General features: G+C 41.5%; 1 protein-coding gene across 2 annotated transcripts; it reads right to left on the minus strand.

Annotated features, from left to right (window-relative positions):
* Positions 1-1,093: 1,093 nt before the first annotated feature.
* On the minus strand, positions 1,094-17,337 carry ptenb (phosphatase and tensin homolog B). 2 transcript variants are annotated; one of them, XM_023830898.2, is made up of 10 exons: positions 16,346-17,336; positions 9,232-9,316; positions 8,730-8,774; positions 8,152-8,195; positions 7,830-8,068; positions 7,313-7,454; positions 5,838-5,906; positions 5,274-5,440; positions 4,954-5,175; positions 1,094-4,436 (listed from the first exon to the last, which is right to left on the minus strand). In XM_023830898.2, exons 1-10 carry the CDS (start codon positions 16,422-16,424, stop codon positions 4,251-4,253), a joined length of 1,278 nt encoding a protein of 425 aa, XP_023686666.1. In that variant the 5' UTR covers positions 16,425-17,336; the 3' UTR covers positions 1,094-4,250. The 2 variants fall into 2 exon arrangements, with proteins under 2 accessions (XP_023686666.1, XP_023686667.1); XM_023830899.2 differs by lacking the exon at positions 5,838-5,906 and having other exon boundaries at positions 16,346-17,337.
* Between the last annotated feature and the right edge of the window lie 4,152 nt (positions 17,338-21,489).

Here is a 21,489-nt window from a genome sequence, read left to right on the forward strand (position 1 = left end):
CAGTAAAAAATACCCAAGTTTCAAAAAAGCTAAAATGAAAAGCGCAAAAGAAAATTAAGAGACCCTAAGCGGTGCGTTTCTCAAACTCCCGGAGACATCCCTAATCATCCGCCTACTCACAACAAATTTCTTTCACAATTGATAAAACGCGTTTCATACCCGTAACTTGTAAAACATACTTCTACTTTTTGTGGTTTACAAACATTTATGCAGCATTAAACACGTTTCCAAAAACCGATATTAAAATTTCATCAAATGTAGCTAATTCTCACAGGCGCTTGAAATACCCTATTCTGAAACAAAAAATGTACATTGACAGGATATTTTTTCATCAATCGGGGAAAAACCTAGCTGTTCAGATGATGTTTATAAAGAAAGCGACTGCGCGTCATCTCTCTCTGTCAGTTCGGCCGACGCAAAAGCAGGTGAACCTGTCTACCCTGGCGTTGGCTCGTTAAAGGCGACCTTCGCCTGTCGAGAAGCCGCCTCTCTCTTTCCCGGTGTTTTGCAGAAGAGAGGCACTAGGACGTATGGAGGCGAGTCGCCGCGATCGCGGTCCAAAAGTTTACTCAACCGAACAAGACCAGAGATTTTGATCGCAGCATCAAACAAGGTGTGAATGAATTCATTGGCGATTATAAAACTGCCTGACGGCACCATGTAATATTGACCGACGATCCAAATACTCAAATGAACCCTTTCGTTTGTAAATATCAAAAGATCCCCTTTTATTACAATTTTTTTTTTTTTTTTTTTAAAAGACCATAATACAAGTGCCATATCAAAAACAGATTTTCTGCACTCATAATCAATGTATCAATCCCATTCAGAGGCACTCCCCCCGATAATGGAATATCAATATACACAGGACGCTGCTATCAGTCTCACATGTGGGCCAATGTGACCTTACCCTTCCAGGCTCTCTTTGGGTTTACAAAATACCCAGGCTAAAGATTTAAGTGGAAGAAAGAAAAATCCCTTCAACCAGTAGCAGGGTCAGGCCAAAATAAATGAGAACCTGCTGGCATTGAGCTCATCCATGCGTCAAAGCTGGAGAAGAACCACCTCAGAAAAACGAATCCTCACACAAAGGTGACAAGAATGAGACTTTAATTGGTTTTATGTGGAGTTTATAACACTAAGATAAAGGGTAGTTTACACATACAATAACAGACATCTGATTTGTATGAGCATCGTTATAACCTGTACATTTTCATACATCGTTGGTTGTGTATTCTCAGTGCATGGTATTACACACAGAGCAACTGTTGTACAGCACAATAGTATCTGAACAGGCTGAAATGGAATAAGGCTGTTTGAAAGACTGAAAATATACTGAGTTTACATATTCTACATAAAATTAAACCCAGAAAACAGTGAACAGAGCAAAAAGGCAACTCTGCTCACTTCTGCAGGTAAAGCCCCTTATTTAGTGCAGTTCCTCCCCTATCTTCTGCATGCATGACATAATGTATTTCAACAGTATTTAACAAGCACTTTTCTCTTCTTAACAGTAAACAAGAGGCACTTTGCGGCAACCACAGGCATCGTTATAACATATTGCACAAATCTGCTAGAAACTAGTGACGTGAAAACTTGCACACTGGCACCTTTATGATTTCCTTAAAGCTGAAAATTAACTCGATGCTGCCTGTGAACTTCACACGAGGTTAACCTGTGCCACATCAAAGACCTCAGTGGTTCCCAAAGGATTCCCCCCCCCCCCCCTTGTCTTTTTCTGAATTTAATTCCCCTACATTTGTGTGTGTTAAGGTACTGTGGCAAATCTTTCAGAAGTTGGGCTACAGATGCCTAGGAATGACCTGGGACCTAGCAATAACCTCCTTAACAGTGAGGCCCTTGAATAGATTCATACATTTAAGCTGCTGAGCATCCAGAGTAAGTATAAGCATAGGATCCAGGAGTTACGAGTGGAGAGACAAAGAATGAATACCTGCAGAATGGCTGTACCGGAATACTCATGAATACTGTTATAGTAGCTTTTTTTGTCATTTTTTTTCCCCTTTTATTTAAAAAAAAAAAAATATTCAGGACATTTTCAGTCAAAGTAACAATTTCGCCTGGAAGGTGGGGTGGGGGGGGGGGTGCAAAGATACGAGATTAACGGTACACCAAGCCATTTGACTCCACCTGCACCTACTTCCAATGCTTGCAAGGCTTTTTGCTGGGGGGTGGGGGGGATGGACCACTATCAAACCCTGCAAAAACCTGTAACAGTGCAAAAGTCTAGTGACAATGTGTCGCTCTGTTCAAAATAGCTTTAAATAAGAATGTGAATCATTAGAATCAGTGCCTGGGTAGAAGGGTAGATTTTCCAAAGCAGTTGCTGTGTAAGCATTTGTCAACTTCAAGTAAGGCAAAAGAATACCTCGCACAATCACACAACTCAACTTTGTTTTTTTTTCTTTTTTTTATAATAAAAAAAAAAAGCTTACTTTTGGCAGGTTCTCTGTGATGAGGTAAATAAAAAAAAAATATTCACACACTACATTGTGCATCACTGGGCTGACTAGAGTGTTTTCTAAAGAATAATAGAAAAAGGAAAAAAATAAAAATAAAAAAAAGACTCACTGCCAAGGGAACACTTTCTTTACAAAGAAAAGGCCAGGTGAATGTGGCATGTGTAGTGGATCCATGACAAGGGCGGAGCCTTAACATCGAAACAGTACTAAAAAAAGGCAGCCAACATCTCAGTGAAGAGTCCTGCCCAAGAAACAAACGTTTTTTGGTCTGGCTCGTGACACACCACATAAAGGCATGCTGTTAAAAAAAAAAAAAGTAAATGGATTTTTGAATTTCTGAAGCATGCATGAGACTGTAGCTGCACCATTCACAATGCATGTTTTGTAATTGGTTCAAAGAGGGGGGTGATGTATAAGAAACAGCTAGTCAGGGATGCCTACTGAGGACTACATAAACAAGCAAGTCTCTGGGTACCTCCTACTCTCATGCCAAATGGTACAGGCCGTCACTGCTACCTACATCACATTAGGCATCGACTATTGGCTCCTCACCGCCGCACGATTAGAGAACGGACGGTGTTTGGCAGTTCGTAAGCACCTCGATTGGATGTTATGGAGGTCATCAGACCTTTGCGCAATAAGGCTACAGACGAGCTATGTTTTGGGAACCAAAACAACTGATGTCCCACAAATACCTAAGGAGAGGTCCAAGGTTAAGCAGATAATCACCGAAGTAGTCGCTAACTGATAACGTAAACCACCGTACAGCAAAACCCCTAAAAGATCCACAAAAGTCTTCAAAAGATGAACACTGAACTAAAGGAGGGGGGGGGGGGTAGTCTGTTTGGTAACAAACCTACTGCAAATTTAGTCTGTCGAAGATTCAAAGTAATACCTGTATAAGCCATAAGAGGAACATTGATTTCCTGCCTAAACATGGTCAAAGTTCAAATGACATTAGAAACTTTAGAAAAAACATAGTATACCATTTATTAAACAACATGGACACTAAACAACATGCACACTGGTTTTGCCTTTTAAATGTATAGTGTTAACATTATTGCAACACTGGTTTCCCTGCTGTTTTGTGTATTGTAATTTTATTATATTAACATAAAAAAAAACATTGACAAATACATGGGATACTGTCTTCTGCATACCTTTAACAAAATACACAGTGGTAAAAGGAATGGACATTTGTCTAGATGTCATGTAGCCTATTCAGTAATATAATTAGCCTGGAGAATCCCACTGCACAAAATGTCAACTCAAATGAGACTGCAAACAGCACAAGAAGCATTCACAGTAGGTAGGGTGAGAGGACACAGGAGGAAAGCTCAGAGGAGAAACAGGGGGAGAAAACAACTGGTGCACTGGCCTTGGTTTCAACAGGAGACGGAGCAGCAAATTCAGATCTCAAATCTCACTTCTCTCACACCTCACCTCCCATCTCCTGAATGTTTCTATGCCCCCCCCCCCCGTCTCCAACACAAAAAAGGTACATATAAAAGCTTCCGGACCTTTCTCCCCACTGTGTCAATACCCTGCGGATGTTTGGGGCAAAACCAATAATAATTAATAATAATAATAATAAAATTAAAATAAATTGGTCAGGATTGTTGTTCCTAAAATCAGAGGCATCTTAACACGACACAAATGTCCAACAGCCATTTGGGGGGGGTGTGGGGGGGGGATGGGGGAGGTACTTTCAGTTCATATTCAAGTTTTCCTTTTTTCTCTGATGTATTTCTTCCCATAAAAATATTTTCAGACTTTTGTTATCTGTGTGTGATGCTCTTCATCAAAGGGTTCATTTTCGGGGTCAGAGTCAGTGGTGTCAGAGTATCTATAGTGATCTGGTTCATTGTCACTAACGTCTGGGGTAACGGACGTTGAAGTGCTGGCCTCGGAGTTTGAGGGCTCCTCCACTGTTTTTGTAAAGTACAACTTCACCTTCAAAAAAGAAAAACATTTTACAATCATCTTTCTTGGCTAACAGATCAGGCCGTAAAGATACTCATACACTTCTGCAAAACAGCTATTAAACACCAGAATCTATAGGCTCATGCAAAGAGACCCCAAGGTCAATCTTAACTCAAAAATAGCATCACTACTTCTAACATTTCCATTTCTCAGTTAAGATTTCATACAAGTAGCAGTATTTGTTCGATGTTCAAATTAAACATTAAAATAAGTCAGTACACATATGCACACCAGAAGCTGCCAAACGAGTCACTTCCAAAACACTTTTCAGTACAGTACTTGTTTGGTTCAGATAACAGCCCTGTTGATACACTAACACTGTTGTGCCACACCAAGAAGTTCAAAGCTGGACATCAGACAGCACTTAGCAACAAGGTCTACATAGAGGACCATTGACTATGTGGGTTAATCACAGACTTTCCATCAGCAGAAATGCTGAAACCCCCCCCTCCCCCCCACCCCCCGAGGAGATCCCAACATGACTCACCTTGAAGTTTGGTGAGAAGTATCTGTTGGCCTTGTCTTTATTCGCCTTGTCCAGATCATTCTTTGTCAACACCAGGGTTAGGTAATCCCTATTGCCATCTCCCAGTTCTGTGGTCTGAATCCCATCCATCTGCTTCATTAAGCTCCCATTTTCCACCTTTTCTGAAGTCTCTTCTGGTCCAGGTATGAAGAAAGTGTTAACCCAAAAGTGGAACATCTTGTCCTGAAAGCGCAAGAAAAAGCAGCTTAGAAATACATCAAAACTCGAGCAAATATGGACGTCATCAGCATGTCATAAGCGGAGTATGAAATGTTACGCACCTTCTTCATCATCTTGTTCTGCTTGTGGAAGAACTCCACTTTGATGTCCCCACACACAGGCAGAGGTTTTGGGAACTCGAAGAACATGTACTTGTCTTCACGTCGTGTGTGTGTTGGGTTGGAGGTGTGGATCTTCACTTTCAGCTGGTAGACCACAAACTGGGGATCTACAAGGCGAAAAAATAAATAAGAGGAGGAGGAGGAGGAGGAGGAAAGTCAGGGACTGCGAGTTTCACACCAGACAGTGGCCTATATTTCAGTGTCTGAAACTGATCGAGAAAAGGGAAGAGTAGCATAAACGCGGAATACAAGCTACCACCGCAAGAAATAAGAATATACACAAGGATGAAGTGAGCGACATGCTAAGGACCCTATTCTGAAGAGAGCAGAGACAGCCAATGAGTGTGGTCTTACATTCACATCTGAAAAGGACTATGCACTGCAAAGTGAGATAAATGTGAGTGATCTTATTAACATACGCTTGGCTCTGCACAGCTATTTATCTAAGGGGGGAGGGGCGCGATAAAAAAAATAAAAATAAAATTGAGGAAAAGCTCATTTTACCCCAGTGCCAATTCCCTTTTTTGAACCCGTGTGGAATCTGCTCAGTCTTGTTTTTAACTGCAGTATCCCCTTAGAGAAAAAGAAGTAGATTAACACACAGCCCAGCATCACTGCCGGGATCTCTGAAGGCTTCTCTCACACACACACTCACACACGCACAAAACACACATAAAACACACCTCCTAACAGGAAATCACATAACGTTCTGCACTTACATCCAACATGCAAGATGCCACTAATGTAAATCAGACTGTAACCAGAAATGGGAGCCGACTGCTCCATCCAATGTACCTTAGGTGACTTTACCATTTTGGCTAAAACAACGTCTGAAGAAAAAAAACTAAAATGCATTTCTATACTTGCAAGTAGAGTGAAGGAAATGCCCTTCATGCACAGGAGGTAAGGGGGGGGGGGGGGGGGGGGGGCGCGGAGCGGGGGCAGCAAAGCACTCCTACCCAGACTCTTAGTTTTAGCAACACCAACACAAATTAATTCATGAAGATGGTAATCAGGCCTCACAATTTTGAGGAACTAAAAGCTGAACATCTAAATAAAAAAAAGAAAAAGAGAAAAAAAAAAAGTTTCTCACTTAAGCTATTCATAAAATTAAATTCCCCAGCATAAATTAAGCAGATTCACGTGCTGAGTAATTTCCCCATTTTAAACCAGTAAACAAACCGATTTTTATTAACACCTCACCTTTATTAAAAGGATGTTAGCAAAACGTAATAGCAATGCCTAGCTAAAACCAGAACGCGTAAAAGTTCGCCAAAATACCAGCTTCAATGGCTGCCAATTTTTTTAATTATGTTTTTAATAACCACTGTACAGAAATTTGATGATCAAACCCATGAACCTTTACTCCATGTCTTTCGTAAAGAGGAACTTGGCTATAGCCTTATTGCACGTCTAGGGCAAAGCAGCAACAAACAAACCATCGAAACACAAATTTCACGCTGCCATTGGCAAAGGCTTACATAGTGTTTCAAGGCTGAAACATTACAGTGCACTCCTCATGTGAAACTAGCCACACACAGAGGCTTGGTGCATGATTGTGAGAATGTACCACCAAGTCAGAATAGGGCCCCCTGAAGGCACAGCTAGAGTGGGCCGTGTAAAGAGCACCGACACCAGCACAGCAGGCAAAGTCCAACACCCGACACTGCAGCCCTGAGCTTTAGACACCGAACTGAAAGGAGGAGAAGAAAGGAAAAGATCTGCGTTCGCTTTCAGGTCTGAGAGTTTGAATGCGGTTTTAAACACCAAGCGATACCCAAAAAAAAAAAGACCCTGAATTAAGTGCAAACCCTGACTCTGACGGCATGCAGAAAATGCAGAATAAAAAAAAATAAAAGATAGGACAAGAACCACAAACAGCCCAAGTTAAAGACTGGCTCCAGAAGAGCGAGCACAGCACGGCAAAGCAGCAGTTCATGCACCGACGTAGACTTTACTTCAGAGAGGAAGTCACTTACTACATGTGCCCCCACTGAACATGGGAACAGTCTCAAAGACCATCTTGTGAAAGAGTAACGCCACGGGTTTGTACTCCAACTGGTTTTTCAACAGGTAGCTGTAGTAGTGGACATAGCGCCTCTGACTGGGGATTGTGACTCCCTGGAAAGCAGGGATTAAGAATGTTTGATTAGAGTTTAAAAAAGCGTTTTTAGGCAGACCACAAAGTGACGTGACCTTTTTGGCTCGATCCAGACCTACGTTGGACTAGCCAAGATACTATCAAAGCAAGAAACTTCGATGCGTGTGACGCTTTCCATATTATTCGTTAAATTTAACTAGCCCAGCAAAACCCTGAATACCAAAATACCCCAACTGAGGAAATAAACGACTACATACATGTTCTAAAAACTTCAGTCCGCTTCATGAACACTTAATAAATTTATATAAACATACAAAAAATGTACACAATTTCATTAAAGCAGTACTGAGACAGAACAATGCATGAAGTATTGGGGAGAACCGCAAGTCACTCACCTTCTTGTCCCTGGTCCTGACTTCGCCATAGAAGTCCAGCGCTTCTTGTGCTTTTAGGAATTTACCACGGTGTAGCAAGTAAGCACAGATCATGACACCGGTTCGTCCCTTCCCAGCTTTACAGTGAATCGCTGCGACGTGATTGTCATCTTCACTCAGCCATTGGTCAAGGTCTTCACAGAAAGGCTTTATAAGCTCTAGCTGGGGGGGATTGTGGTCTTCGAAGGGGTACTGTGCAACTGCGAAGAGTGCAAACGAAAGGCTTCAGTGATCCGGTTCACTCGGCACACGCCTAAGCACGCTGGTGCCGCTTGAGACTTACCTCTGCAGTTAAATTTGGCAGCGTCATAATTTCTCTCTGCGCATCTGTAAAGAGAGTTTGCGTTAAAAATAGCTCATTTAAGTATGATTGTCCTTTTTGGCCTTCTGCCAAAATGAAGCATGCAAAGCATTAACTAAAACTATCCAGATAACACCGGCAGACTTCACAACAGACATGCTAAGCCACCCTAACATCCCCCCTCAAAACCACCCGGGTTTGGACTGTGCGTCAGGCTACAATGAGTGACTGCTAACACAGGCCATGGCTGCGACAGACAGCATCCAGCTAAATGAAGACAAAAGCCTGATTGCAGCTACACCTGATCAAAAGGGCGTCAGTTTCGTTTTTATTTATATTAGCGACAAAGCACCTGAAATAGCTTTACCACATGCATACAAAGCGTAATCATTTAGGGGTTGTGTCTATATAAGCTATGGTCACGTTGAGATTACATTTAAGTAGTCGAATGCACTAAAGGGTATCGATACTATACATAGCAGTACAGTATTAGACATCTTGCCATACTGGTGTAGGAAATGGATGGGGTGTAGGGGAAGGTTCAGATCAAGTATACTTACAGATTATATATTTTATAATGATTTTTATGCTTTGAATCCAGAAACCTAAAAAAAAAAAAGACACAAAAGAATTACTAAGTTGAAGAAATGCTAATTGAAGGCATCAGTGCTAAAATTGCCTACAGATTGTTGCCTAGTATGACACAGGATAATGACTCCATGCCATCAACATGTGTCACTGACTCCTTCGATGAAAGCCCATGTGACAGGTTACATTCTTGCATTCTCTCACTTGCACCACTTCCAGCCTGCTATTTCAACACAGTTTCATATGTACCTTCACACCATTGTGACCATACCCTGTTTAGAAATCAAGGGTGTTATGAAGACCAAGCCGAAAGGTGAGGTTAGATTCAAACAAAGCTTTCAAACCCATGAGTCATGACTCAACGGCCAACAGCGGCGTGCTATTAAGCTTACAAGCCTCAACGCAAATGATTCTGCATGTTTCTATGCGTCGAAAAATTGACATGCCCTCCTAGAGTAATGGCGGCGCACTTACCGTACTACGTCGTCTATGTTGTTTCTGTAGACACCCTCAAGTTTCTCAGCAGGAAAGCCCATTGCGATAATGTTAGGATAAATATCTGGATGCAGGAGTCAAGGAAACAGACCACCTACCACAAGGGGCACTTTTAAATAAGACTTTACAAGATATTCAGCCAAGTACAGTAAATAGTCTCAAATGAACCGTATCTTATAGATGAGATAGGAGCTTTGAATCCAACGATGTCTCTAGAACACTAGACACGCACACGTGCTTCATCATGGTGTAACCCAAGCTCCTCGTCCCCTCAGGCTTCAATCCGCCAAACCAACAAAAAAAGGGGAAATGAGCCGCTGATCTCTGACCTCCACGCGTGGCATCACAGCAGCTACCAAGCAACGCACCCCCTCCTTCCCCCCTGCTCCGCCCCAGGGCTCGTCGCATCATCTCCCCACGAAAGATGCATGGAAAATGGAGGGGGGGGCTCACGTGAAACAGATGGTCCTTCCCCGTGCTGAGGGGCGAGCGACGGCTCAAAGAAAAAAAAAAAAAATCGACGTCACAGGTGAGTGAGATTCATAGACGCCATCTACCTCGGACATTGTCATCTTCTGGTACTCGAAAACATAGGACGTCTGGAAACTTTTAGACCAGAAGGTTTATTAATAATAAAAAAAAGACCCTTGAGGACAATTAAAAAGCTACATGCATTCCACCAAATCTCCCCGTTCACCGGCAGTGCACAATTAAACAACCAGAGAAACCTGCTAAGCCATCAACACGATCCTAAATATAGATGTCAAGTCACCAGCAAGAGCTGAAGTACCACACACAGGTTACTGTATCTCTCAGTAGTGAAACTGGAGGATAAACTGAAACTGTCAAGCTACTTTTTTTTTCTTCTTTAACTGTCAGATAAAAATACCCTTCTCCCCTACAATTATTCCCAAAGTGCTCATGAATAGGTCATTTTTCAAAAAATAAAAAATAAATTAAATTCAGCTAACCATATTTTGGTTGTGATTAAAAAAAACAAAAAAAAAACAGAAGCGCCATTTTATACTCTGCTCAGAGAGGGAACTGAGTGTGTGCGTACGGGGGGCTGGGGGAGGGGGGGGGGGGCTGGTCGACAATTGTCTGCGTTGCTGCAACAGTGCACTTTTAACCGCTGTAAGACATTGTGAAAGCCTTTGCAATTAGGGATGAAGGGGCTTGGCTGCTCTGATAATCATTTAGAGATCGTTAGCGTTAATGCTATCTTAATCGTGTTTAGTGCCTTTGAAAACCACTGGAGAACGTTAACGTAAGCAGTAGTTTTAGGTGGATACTCCTTATTGAAACTGCAGAACTTGTAAAAAAAAATTAAATTCAATCACACACCTGTCGATATTTAAGACACAAATTATGAGCTGAAACCTTAAGCATCTTTCAGACTATATCGGGTACCTTGCACTACCCAACAAGTGCCTGACCACAGAACAGTGAGGATTGTGGCAAAGCCACATTACTGGAATCCAGGCCAAGGCATGATACGGACATTTAAGAAGATGCATCTGCATTGAAAATTGCAGCTAGGTATTTCATTCAATGACATCAAAAGAGCAGAACCCCGTCAGATAGGTCTGGGACAGCGTTCCTCAAGCAGCGTGCTATTTGCAGCTTTTCAGTCTCCGATCCAGAAATGCTAAGATTTCCTGACAAAACGAGACACTATGCCCAAAGCCTCGTGTAGCAGATTCCAAATTTAACCACGCACAAGTCAAAATGCAATGAATAGATTCTGGTAGCTTACATTGTCCCCTAAAATTAACACAACCATACCTTTTCTCAACCAGCACAAGGCTAGTCTAACCTCAAAGAACCTTAAAATAGGAAGTTACATGCCTTTCTGCAGTACACCAAGTCAGAACGCAAGCACTACAGAAGCGCTCTGTCAGACCATTTTCAAAGTTGCCAAATATACTGCAAAGCTGTTTGTTCAATTTTTATTTACAGAACCCTAAACCTAATTTTATAAATTTTAAACGAGCGAAAAAAAAAAAAATCGTAGCTTATATCAGTTCTTGTTAAATTCTTTATTTGTAGCTTCCCACTTATTTCAGACGTGACAAAGCAGTCACAGGCCGAACGATAAAGCAACAAATTAAAAATTAAACGAACAGTTGAGGTGAACCTAGCCATCATCTGTCAGTGGCAGCCCTTGCATTTATCCCTTTATGCATTTGCCGAGAGTCCAGAGTGACAAAGTAAAGCATACCACCCCTGTAAAATGATTCCACTTACAGTACAGTAACTGGATAATCAATCAATTCTCATCAGTTCCCATACAGCATATTACCTCTGGGGATAAGGAAAACTAAACACACAGCCTCACCAATATTTACCCACATAAAAGCTATAAAAGATTTTCAAGAGTATGAAGAGCTTGGATTTGCATATTAAAAAATTTAACTGTTTTTAATTAAACATTTTCTTGACCCTTTACCACTGAAGTACTGAAGTTACAGGCATCTAGGAGCACATCCAAGATTCAGCCACTGTTTCAAATCTGTCATGTTAACATCAGCACGTTCTCCTGTTACAATGCTTGAAAGAACCAGAATCAGAGTAACGTGGATGCAACAGAAATCCAGGACCAGCAACTACGTGAAAAGAAAAAAAAAAAATGTATTGCTTCTATTCATGCAAAACATACATACCGAACTTCTGCTTCCAGTTGCTGCAAAAAGCAGACATGCACGTGTGCATGACGTGCATTTGCGCACATACACACACTCAAGCATCAGCTTGTCACTTTTGTCATTACAGAGATGAATGGAGGCCCGTCACATGAGAAGAACGAGTAGCAGCTCAACTCAAGTGAAACTGTCTGAAAGGGTCTGACTTTCTAGGGCAATTAATTTCTCTGCGTGTCAGTCGACACTCAGGCTATTGACTTGCATGAAATCTCTCTAACACGGAGAACGCCAAAGTTCAGGCTCTATTGACTTCTGGGTGACCAGATGACCTAGTCAACATTACACCTCAATGAAGAGCAATCCTAAATGACCTGATGTCAGATGGAACAGCTAATCAATTATTTTATGGTCATTTCTGCACAGCGTCTGGTACTGCATGCACTTCCTTGGTGCGAGTTCACCAAAAGACAAGAGGTCGACTTTCAGGGTATCAGGAGTAACATGAACTGAACAGGACACATTCAGCATGAGCAGGGGCACATACTGAGAACATACTGAGAACATGCCAGTTCCTTATGGTGTGCAAAGGAAGAAGTGCCCTAGGTCTGGATTACGAATGTCATGTCAAACCTCCCATTACTCAAAGACTACATAGCACCACTGCTACCAATACCAAGCATCTAATCTGCAAAGTAACCGGCTGCAATTTTCCGTTAGTCGTTGTTAAGCCCCACCCCAAAAAAAAAAAAAATCAGTTGAGAAAAGCAGACCACTAACTTTCAGTAATCCCTTTTTTCACCGTTTAACAGTTGTAAAAACCTTAATAACCCATGGCATACAACTACAACCGTTTTTGTAAATGGTGTCAAAAAAAATTACTATGAGACCTTGAGAAGTCCCATAGCAGATCGCTGACATCATAAAAAAAAAAAGTGTTCCATAGTTTTAAAAAAAGTTGGGTTCATGTGATATTCAATGAGTTATTCTGAAGAGCCAGCATTAGAGCTGTGTCGAAATATCATTGTTCTTACAGCAAAGTGACAATTTAGATCAGACTAAAGTACAAACTTGGGCAATAACACTTTAGTATGAGCCAATTAAATGCGTGAGCAAGGAACTACTACTACTACATCCTGATTAAATGCTTTGGCTTGATGAAATGCTTAGTTCTGCCAAGTTGAATCTGTTGTAGTACTCCCCGGCAGCTTCCACTGGTTTTATAAAACTAGGAAGAAAGTCACAGTACTATATTCAGCCCCTTAAAAAAAATGTAATTTAGCCTTAAAAATCAGGCCTTATCACACAAATGGCATCCCCGATGTGTCGAGGTCAGAGAGAGGCTTCCAGATTCCTTCAGCATCATCACATCCCACAGAGAGTTTAGAGTATAGCCAGAAGTCCATTTTACCATGACAGTCAACTCAGCATTTCAATTAACAAGCATCACTAGGCTGCAGACCTGTGAGGTCTGCAAGAATAAAACCGCGTGCTTCTCCCCGAGGCAGGAAAAAAAACCCAAGCAATAAAGCCTTCTAGCTAGACTAAGACACCAATTTATCACAGCCACCACCTGAAGATTCTTGTAAATTAGAAAACACCACACAGAAAAACCATTTTCAGCAGTTTCCTTATACATGGCTCTTATAACAACCTGAATCAGCTACACGACTTGCACATTAAAGCCTGAAAAGATTGAACGGAGGAACTTGTTCACTTCCCCCACCCCCATCGCATGAAAAATTCAGTACTTCAAAAACTGCTTTGGTACCACTATTATCCCAGACATGTCCAGGAAAAGGAACAAATTAATACCCATATGATGCATGTAAGTAAAGCACTGAGGGGGGTATTTCGCTATTGGACACTTTCCAGCCAACAGAAAAGGTAAAAAGCACATTTGTACGTCTCACATTTTAACATATTAACAAGAGGCTATTAAACAGTCTCAGTATTACATAAAAAGCAGCATAGCACTCGCAAAACTAGGAACTGCAGGTTTCCGGACTCTCCCGTGCCCTATTGTAAAGGCATATATCCTAAAAAAGCTCTTCTGTAAAGACACCCAGCGGCAGGAAAATATGAATGTCGACTAACCAAAATGAGGCATTCTCACTAAAAGCATTTACAAAGCGACTGAAGGACTGCGAGTTAAATAAATGCTGCAAACATTAACAGACCCTTTTATCCAAAGTGACATACAATTGAGAAAGCGGGATCAGCCCGTCCCCGGAGCAAATGGGGTTAAGGTCCTTCATCAAGGGGTCAGCAGCAAAAATCACACTGCTGACCAAGGGATATGAACCAGCGACCTTCCGTTCACATGCGCAAAGTACTAACCCACAAAGCCACACACTGACCCTTAAAAGAAGAAAAAAAAATGTGGCAACTAAAATTTGGGTTTTATCAAGCAACACGCCAAAAAGTCTGGCACACGCCATATGAATTCACATATGTGGTTCTGGTCAATTAAACCTTTTTGGTCAATGACTTGCCTGAAAATCCCAGCAACCCCAAGAAAGCTTCAACAAACCTCTCTACATCATACCAATATCAATAGCATAATGCGATATCGGTGACATACAGGTTACCTACTGAAGCAGCTGCTGGCATTGGCTAATTTTTAAAGCCAAGCAGAGCAGAGAAACACCGCTGCTGATGCAAGATCCCTCTACACTATTTTAAGGCCGATTCCTAGAACTCGGATCATTACATAACCGGAGGAGCCATATTGCTTTAACATAATGACACCATGCAGGAAGGTACAAACGCACACTGCACATATTAAATAAAAATGGAAATAATCTGGTTCAAGACAAATGCAATAGCAACTCTGCTTCGTCATTATGCAAAACAAATTTTAACTCTTTAGAAAATATCATTTAAAGATATAGACCATAGGTTTATTCTACAGAAAATAGCTAAAGAAAAATCGGCCAATTTTTAAAAAGCAAGTTCTCTCTTTACTTTGCAATAAAACAGTCATAAAAATAAATAAAGAAAATTTCCATCCAGTCCAGTCACATTTCAGATGGGATTTCAGTTGGAATTTCAGTCACTCAAACCCCTACACATTACTTAATTCATGGATTTGTTTAAAGGCGGATGACCCCTTAGCCGAAAAATATGGGACGTCTTTTAAATGCTCAGCACACCGAGCTAACAGAATACTTGGGACTTATTCGTAACTTCTCCTCTTGGAGGACAGGAACGCCAAAAGCAGCACTCCAAGTCTGCAGGAGAATTAGTGCTGTATAAAGGTCAATGCTCCATATCAAAGCTGACACAGAAAGGAACTGCAAAGTGACATCAAAGCGCAGGAAAGGGACACTGCTTTGGCAATCAAGTAGTAAATGGCCAGGCCGGTATTACACAAAGAGGTTGCAGAGCACAGCACAGTGCTTTGGTACCTAACATGAAATTTTGAGAGATAAGGTAATAAAGCAAGACTTCAGATATAATTAATAGCAGCTATTCAGCAATGACGTATAACCATCCACACTGTAATGCCTTTTGTAGAGATATATGTCCGTATAATATGAATGCAACTATTCCCATTTGTGCCAAATGACATTTTAAATACGCAAGCATTATGATTTAGCAAAATTGCATTAATGCATAGGGAGACAAGGACACGATCCTATTGAAGATTAAACTCATATTTAAACCTCTATCTTACATATGAGTATCTTTTACAAAAAGCCAAAGTAACAATGCAACTGAACCTAACCACTCAACTTGCAGCTTAGCAATTAGACCCATGTTTCGAAAGAATGACATTTCCCCGTCATCAGTTTGTTATCCAGCCAGCTAGCTAAACTAGTTAATTTTTTGGATATACGATTAACCATAGCGCAACGTACACTGCCAACACCGTAATACAAATCACTGAAACATCGGCAACCTTACAGGTGCAATTAACGTAGTTATCTAGTCTAAAACGCTAGCCGTGCCTGCAGATGGCTAAGCATGCACAGCACGAAAGCGTCCCGATCGCATTTCTGCAAGCCGGTGCCGGTGGCATGGCTCTTTGTGCAGCACTGATTTTGAATTAAATCTCCTCCATCGCATTATCTAGGCCACACCGTGCAAGACAGCCAGCTAGCTAGCTATCTCAATTAAAACCAGCGTTTCGCATGACGATCTAGAACCAGGAGATGCATTTAACGTCTAATGCAAACGGCAACAGCCAGCTAGCCAGACCAGAAAAGCACAGTTACAGAGGGATGGATCCACGTTAACCGGCGGATCCTTTCAATGGCTGGATCCTACTAAACCAGCCAGCTGTCAGATCTGCAGCCCAGACAGGAGAAGGCAAATCCCATATTTTTAGACGTCGACACAGACCATTTTATACCAAAATATGGCAATCCTTTGATAAAAGCCTTCAAAAATCAGGCATTACCTTTCCACCGACATCCAAGACTAATGACACATTAAATGAAAGAGGATACAGGTCAAGTCCAAGTCAAAGCCATCTTCCTGGTATCTCCTTTTGTTTCGGCTGACTATTTCCTTTATGATCGCAGCCATGGCTGTCACAGGAGTCTTTGGGGCTTTTAAATTAAATTATTAAGTATTGTTGCTGTGCCGCGAAACGCCTCTGTCCGTCAGGCTCTCCTTTACACGCCTTCTTAGCTTCGCGGTCCACCCCACCAGCAGCGCTACTCGCCGCGGCGGGCTACCCGAAGGGCTTCCTCCGCTGGCAGATAACGGAGGGCCTCGCTCCGCTCCTCCGCAGGCCCGGCTCCCGCAAGCCCGTGCTCTTCTCCCGTTGTCTCCCAGGTGAAACGGCACACTGTTGTCCAGCTCCCGGAACGGAACGTTTTAGAAACGGCCCAAGTCTCTAAGTCTACCGCAGCCGCCGTGATTGAGACGAAAAACTGGAGAGAAACCTCTCCAAGCAACCCCCGAGACGGAACAACCGTGACGAGCGCACTCTTCCCCTCGGCGCACACGTAGCCTGTAGCTAGCCGGCTACATAGCTAGCATGATTATTATTTTAATTAAAATATATCCAAATACAGGATCCTCGTTATCTCGATTCTAGTCGCTAAAGAAAAAAAAATTGACGTGCACAATTAAAAAATAGAAAAATATTATCTAGACATTGAAAACCGTCTCTAAAAAGCGTTTCGCTGATCCCTCCTGGCGAATCCTCTTCCTTTTCTCGTCTCTCCCCTGCTAAACTCTCAAACTTCCATAATGGCTTCCGACAGAGGGAAAAAAAGAAGAAAAAAAGACGACGTTCACACCATATATCCTACCGCCGCTAAAATAGATCTACGATGACATCGTTTTTTACCTGCTAGGATTGGCGCTACCAGTCGCACGATACACAATGAGATTACTGCAAATAATCGACTTATTACAAAAATGGGTTTAATATAGACTGGAAATAATCTGTCGCGCAAGTACTCATCGCCAACGCTGGCGGCGGAAGGACACAAGTTACACTGGAAGCTCATTTCTCTGCCATAGGGAGGTCACGTGATTCGGTAATTGGGGAAGTTTCCAATATTGTATGTTGCGTTTCGCGCTAATAATTGAGGTTATGTTTTTCCCCATTTCCTTTCGTGGGAATGTATAAAGGTAATGTCTGGCCATTTTTAAGTGTATACTCGTCGTATATGTATGCCATTTTGTCCCAGCTACATTATAATGTATATATGTAGGCTACACATAATCCAGCCTGCAAGACGAGAATGAAAATAAATCTGAGCGAGCTGGCTAGCCTACGAGGTAGCCTAACAATGGGCGCTAGAAAACCTGTGAAGTGCTTACGCAAGCAGAAAAGTAAAAGTTGTCAAGCAAGATTAAGTGTTGGCTAGGCACGTCATGCAGGAGCTAAGTAGGCATCGCTATAGTAACCATAAACAGACGTATATAAGGTATGTAGTCTAGAAGTTCATAATGAAATAGCTCATCTAAATCTAGCTGGCTACGTTATGGGTTGAAGGAAACGCTGTCATATTTTTTATTAGTGTCTAGTGGGTGGGGGTGGAATGTTCTCGCTAACGACCTGGAATTAAATACTAATTCCATAGCGCCACCTGTCAAGTTTTTTAAGAATAGCATGGAAAATATACCGCACGCAGTATACGCCAGTGTCAAGGATGACGGAGGGATTTCGGGGAAATGATTGTATTATCCTGTCCCCAGTGCTGCCCGTGTCGGTTTTATATGATTTCTAGGAAGATAAAATGTAAATCTGAAGCATAGGACTGAATGTTAGTGTTGATGTGAGGCTAAGGTTGAGTTGTGACATGATCGCCCTTTACCATCCTTAAGAGTTATTTCTTCGAAACGATGTTCCATGTAGGGACTGAATTAGTCGAGAAAAAGGTGAGTTATATAAAACAGCCGCTTTGCTTCTTAGCATATCATGAGACTTTCATCGGGCCGATCACTATTTTACACAATTATTGCATTTCTTATATTTATTGTAAACCGACTTGGAATTCAAAATAGGAACCGAAGTACATTTCTGCAATGTGCATTCTTTATATGAATTTATGAATAGTATAATCCAGAATTCTGGAATATTCTACAATCTTGTAGTCATCGGCTGTAGTTTATTTTTTTTGCAACTCTATACACGCATTAACATGAGACTGCTTTTCCTACAGTCCGTATAGCATCCAGTCATGTGTTGCTCAGACAATTACACAGCTGACCTATTAAAATCTAGACAATGTCTGGAACCCCACTTCCCCCTTCAGCTCCATATTTACAAATAAAAAACACAATGATTTTCATAGCCACAGCAATCTGATAAATTACATTCTTAGCCCAGCACAGTTTTTTTTGCATATTAATTTTATTAGACATTCTCTGGAACACCAAGAACCATACTAAAATAAAACGCTATGTTTGTCAAGAATAGGATGGTTTTTACTAGTCATTACCAATTACAGGAATAAAGCAGAAATTAATAGATTTGACTGATATAAGCAATGCATTACCACAATAATAAAAGCTAATTCCCATATAAAGCGTTCCATATTTAAAATATTGAGGGTATTTAATGAAATTAGAACAAAATTTAAAAATAATAAAATAAACTGTTAAAATTCTTTTTTCATATGGCAGTAAAATTTACAGTTGTATTGAACTTTTAAAATGTTGTTTGTTTTGAATACATTGAACTTTGAATTATTTATTCTATTGTAAGGGAGGAATATGCCTTCCTTACACAAAACTGTATTAAATATTTATCACGTTTACAGGATAACAGATAATATTTCTTTTATGGTATTCTCTGGTTAAGTCTCAAACCAGGACCACCCCGTCTATTGGGCGACATGGGCTATTGTCTTGTGTGCCATTTGAATAAGAGGCTCAACAGAGTGAGTGAAAAAAAAATCAGAAGAAACACATCTGGTTGCGCGTGGGGGGTGTGTGTTCTCAGCAGAATCTCACCTAGGCAACCAGAACACCCAGGGCCAACCCTGCCTTAAACTGAATTTAGTGTTGATAGCTTTCAATGCCGCTGTACTCAGCAGGTATGATAGAGATCAGTTTACAGTTTCTGAACCAGCTTCTCTGTTGAGGCTGTGCCCGCTTGCTCAAGCACCTGCCACTTGTCCCTACAAACATTTCAGATTGTATTAACGGTGATTTGTCGCTGTTTATCTTCATTCACGGGAACTGGTGGGAATCAGTGAACTTTAACATACAAAAGTTTTATTTTTTTGCTTTATGTCTATCTTTTTATGGATTGTTGCGTCACATTATCTCATCTATCGTGCTGAAGATTCTAAAAGAATGTTTTTGTGTTTAATAAGGACCTGAACCTTTTTGTCAAATAAAAAAATCTTTCTTGCGGCATGGCATTCCAAGCTGATATCAAACTAATTATTTAATTATTTATTCAGTAGTGCAGACAGACGGACCACGGTTAAGATAGATATCAGAGTTACATCTATTCACACTTATCGCCTTGGGTCCGGATTTAGTACCTGGTGGATTAATAAAAAATGTATGGGAATAACTCAGGATGGGGCACCAATCCATCACAGGCCAACGACATCATTCATGCCTATGGGGAATTTGGTAACTCCAACTAACCTTAGACGTCCATGAGGAGGCGCTGGAACCCCAAAGCATTCACTTGAAACGTACATGGATGGCTAAAGCACAGTCATACTACCCAGCTCTAACCGCATCCAAGCAGGCCTGCCAGTCTGTGGGCACAGTGCCTCCTCTGTCCATCCACCCAGCTCTAACCCCATCTGAGCAGGCCTGCCAGTCTGTGGTCACAGTGCCTCCTCTGTCCTTCCACCCAGCTCTAACCCGCCCGAGCAGGCCTGCCAGTCTGTGGGCACAGTGTCTTCTCTGTCCTTCCACTCAGCTCTAACCCGCCCGAGCAGACCTGCCAGTCTGTGGTGACAGTGTCTCCTCTGTCCATCCACCCAGCTCTAACCCCATCTGAGCAGACCTGCCAGTCTGTGGTCACAGTGCCTCCTCTGTCCTTCCACTCAGCTCTAACCCGCCCGAGCAGGCCTGCCAGTCTGTGGGCACAGTGCCTCCTCTGTCCTTCCACTCAGCTCTAACCCGCCCGAGCAGGCCTGCCAGTCTGTGGGCACAGTGCCTCCTCTGTCCATCCACCCAGCTCTAACCCCACCTGAGCAGGCCTGCCAGTCTGTGGGCACTGTGCCTCTATCCATCCATTCAGCACACGCTTCCCTGTTGGCTATGCAAATCAGAAGGTATCAGGCCACTGCATGGATGTTGCAGAAGGGTGTAGTAGGGGCAAGATTCAAATCCACAACCGTGGAAGTAACACTACTTCCCACTGAGCCAGCCTTCCAGAGCTAGTATTCAAAAGTTAACATGTACAATCAAGTTCATCTAATATCATATGCACATTTCTAAGAGACTCCTTGTGCTCAAATGTGAATATTTGAGGGTTCATTTGTAAAAACCTTGGTTGCATTATGTTACACTGAAATCACAGTTCACAACAAACCAGTTGCCAGCTAGTGGTGTTGATTTATTCATCCTTCATTATTAATTGATTGAAGTGTTACTAATTCACACATATATTTTGCTAAAGAGAAGTTCAATTTTAGACGTTTTTTACAACTTTTAAGAATAATAACATATTAACAACTACACTGTCAGAAAAAAGTACCAGTTTGTACCTTTGGTGGTACAATGACTGGGGCTGTACCCCCAAGGGTCTGCCAGCTGTACCCTAGCTGTAGGTAAATGTACATTTTAAGGTACAGAATTGGACTCTGAGGATCATTTTTGTACTATTGGGTACGGTGGCCCTTAGAGACAAAACACAAACAAAAGAAAAAGCAAAAACAAAACATAAATGCGCTGCAAATTAAAAAACACAAACAAAAGAAAAAGCAGAAACAAAATTAATATGCGCTGCAATTCAAAAAAGACCAACAAAAGAAAAAGCAGAAACAAAATGAAAATGCACTGCAATTCAAAAAAGACAAACAAAAGAAAAAGCAGAAACAAAATGAAAATGTGCTGCAAGTGAAAAAAGACAAACAAAAGAAAAAGCAGAAACAAAATGAAAATGCGCTGCAAATTAAAAAACACGCACAAAAGAAAAAGCAGAAACAGAAAGAAAATG

Source organism: Paramormyrops kingsleyae, chromosome 20 (genome assembly GCF_048594095.1).
Source record: "Paramormyrops kingsleyae isolate MSU_618 chromosome 20, PKINGS_0.4, whole genome shotgun sequence".
Lineage (NCBI taxonomy): Eukaryota > Metazoa > Chordata > Actinopteri > Osteoglossiformes > Mormyridae > Paramormyrops > Paramormyrops kingsleyae.

Coding starts and splice junctions, on each gene's coding strand:
- ptenb (XM_023830898.2), bottom strand. CDS start 16,424: ATGGCTGCGATCATAAAGGAAATAGTCAGCCGAAACAAAAGGAGATAC. Junction 5,441..5,837: donor AAAAGGGAATTGGCACTGGG/GTAAAATGAGCT, acceptor TTCGCCTTGTAG/ATCCCCAGTTTGTGGTCTAC. Junction 5,176..5,273: donor AGAACAAGATGATGAAGAAG/GTGCGTAACATT, acceptor TTGCGCTTTCAG/GACAAGATGTTCCACTTTTG.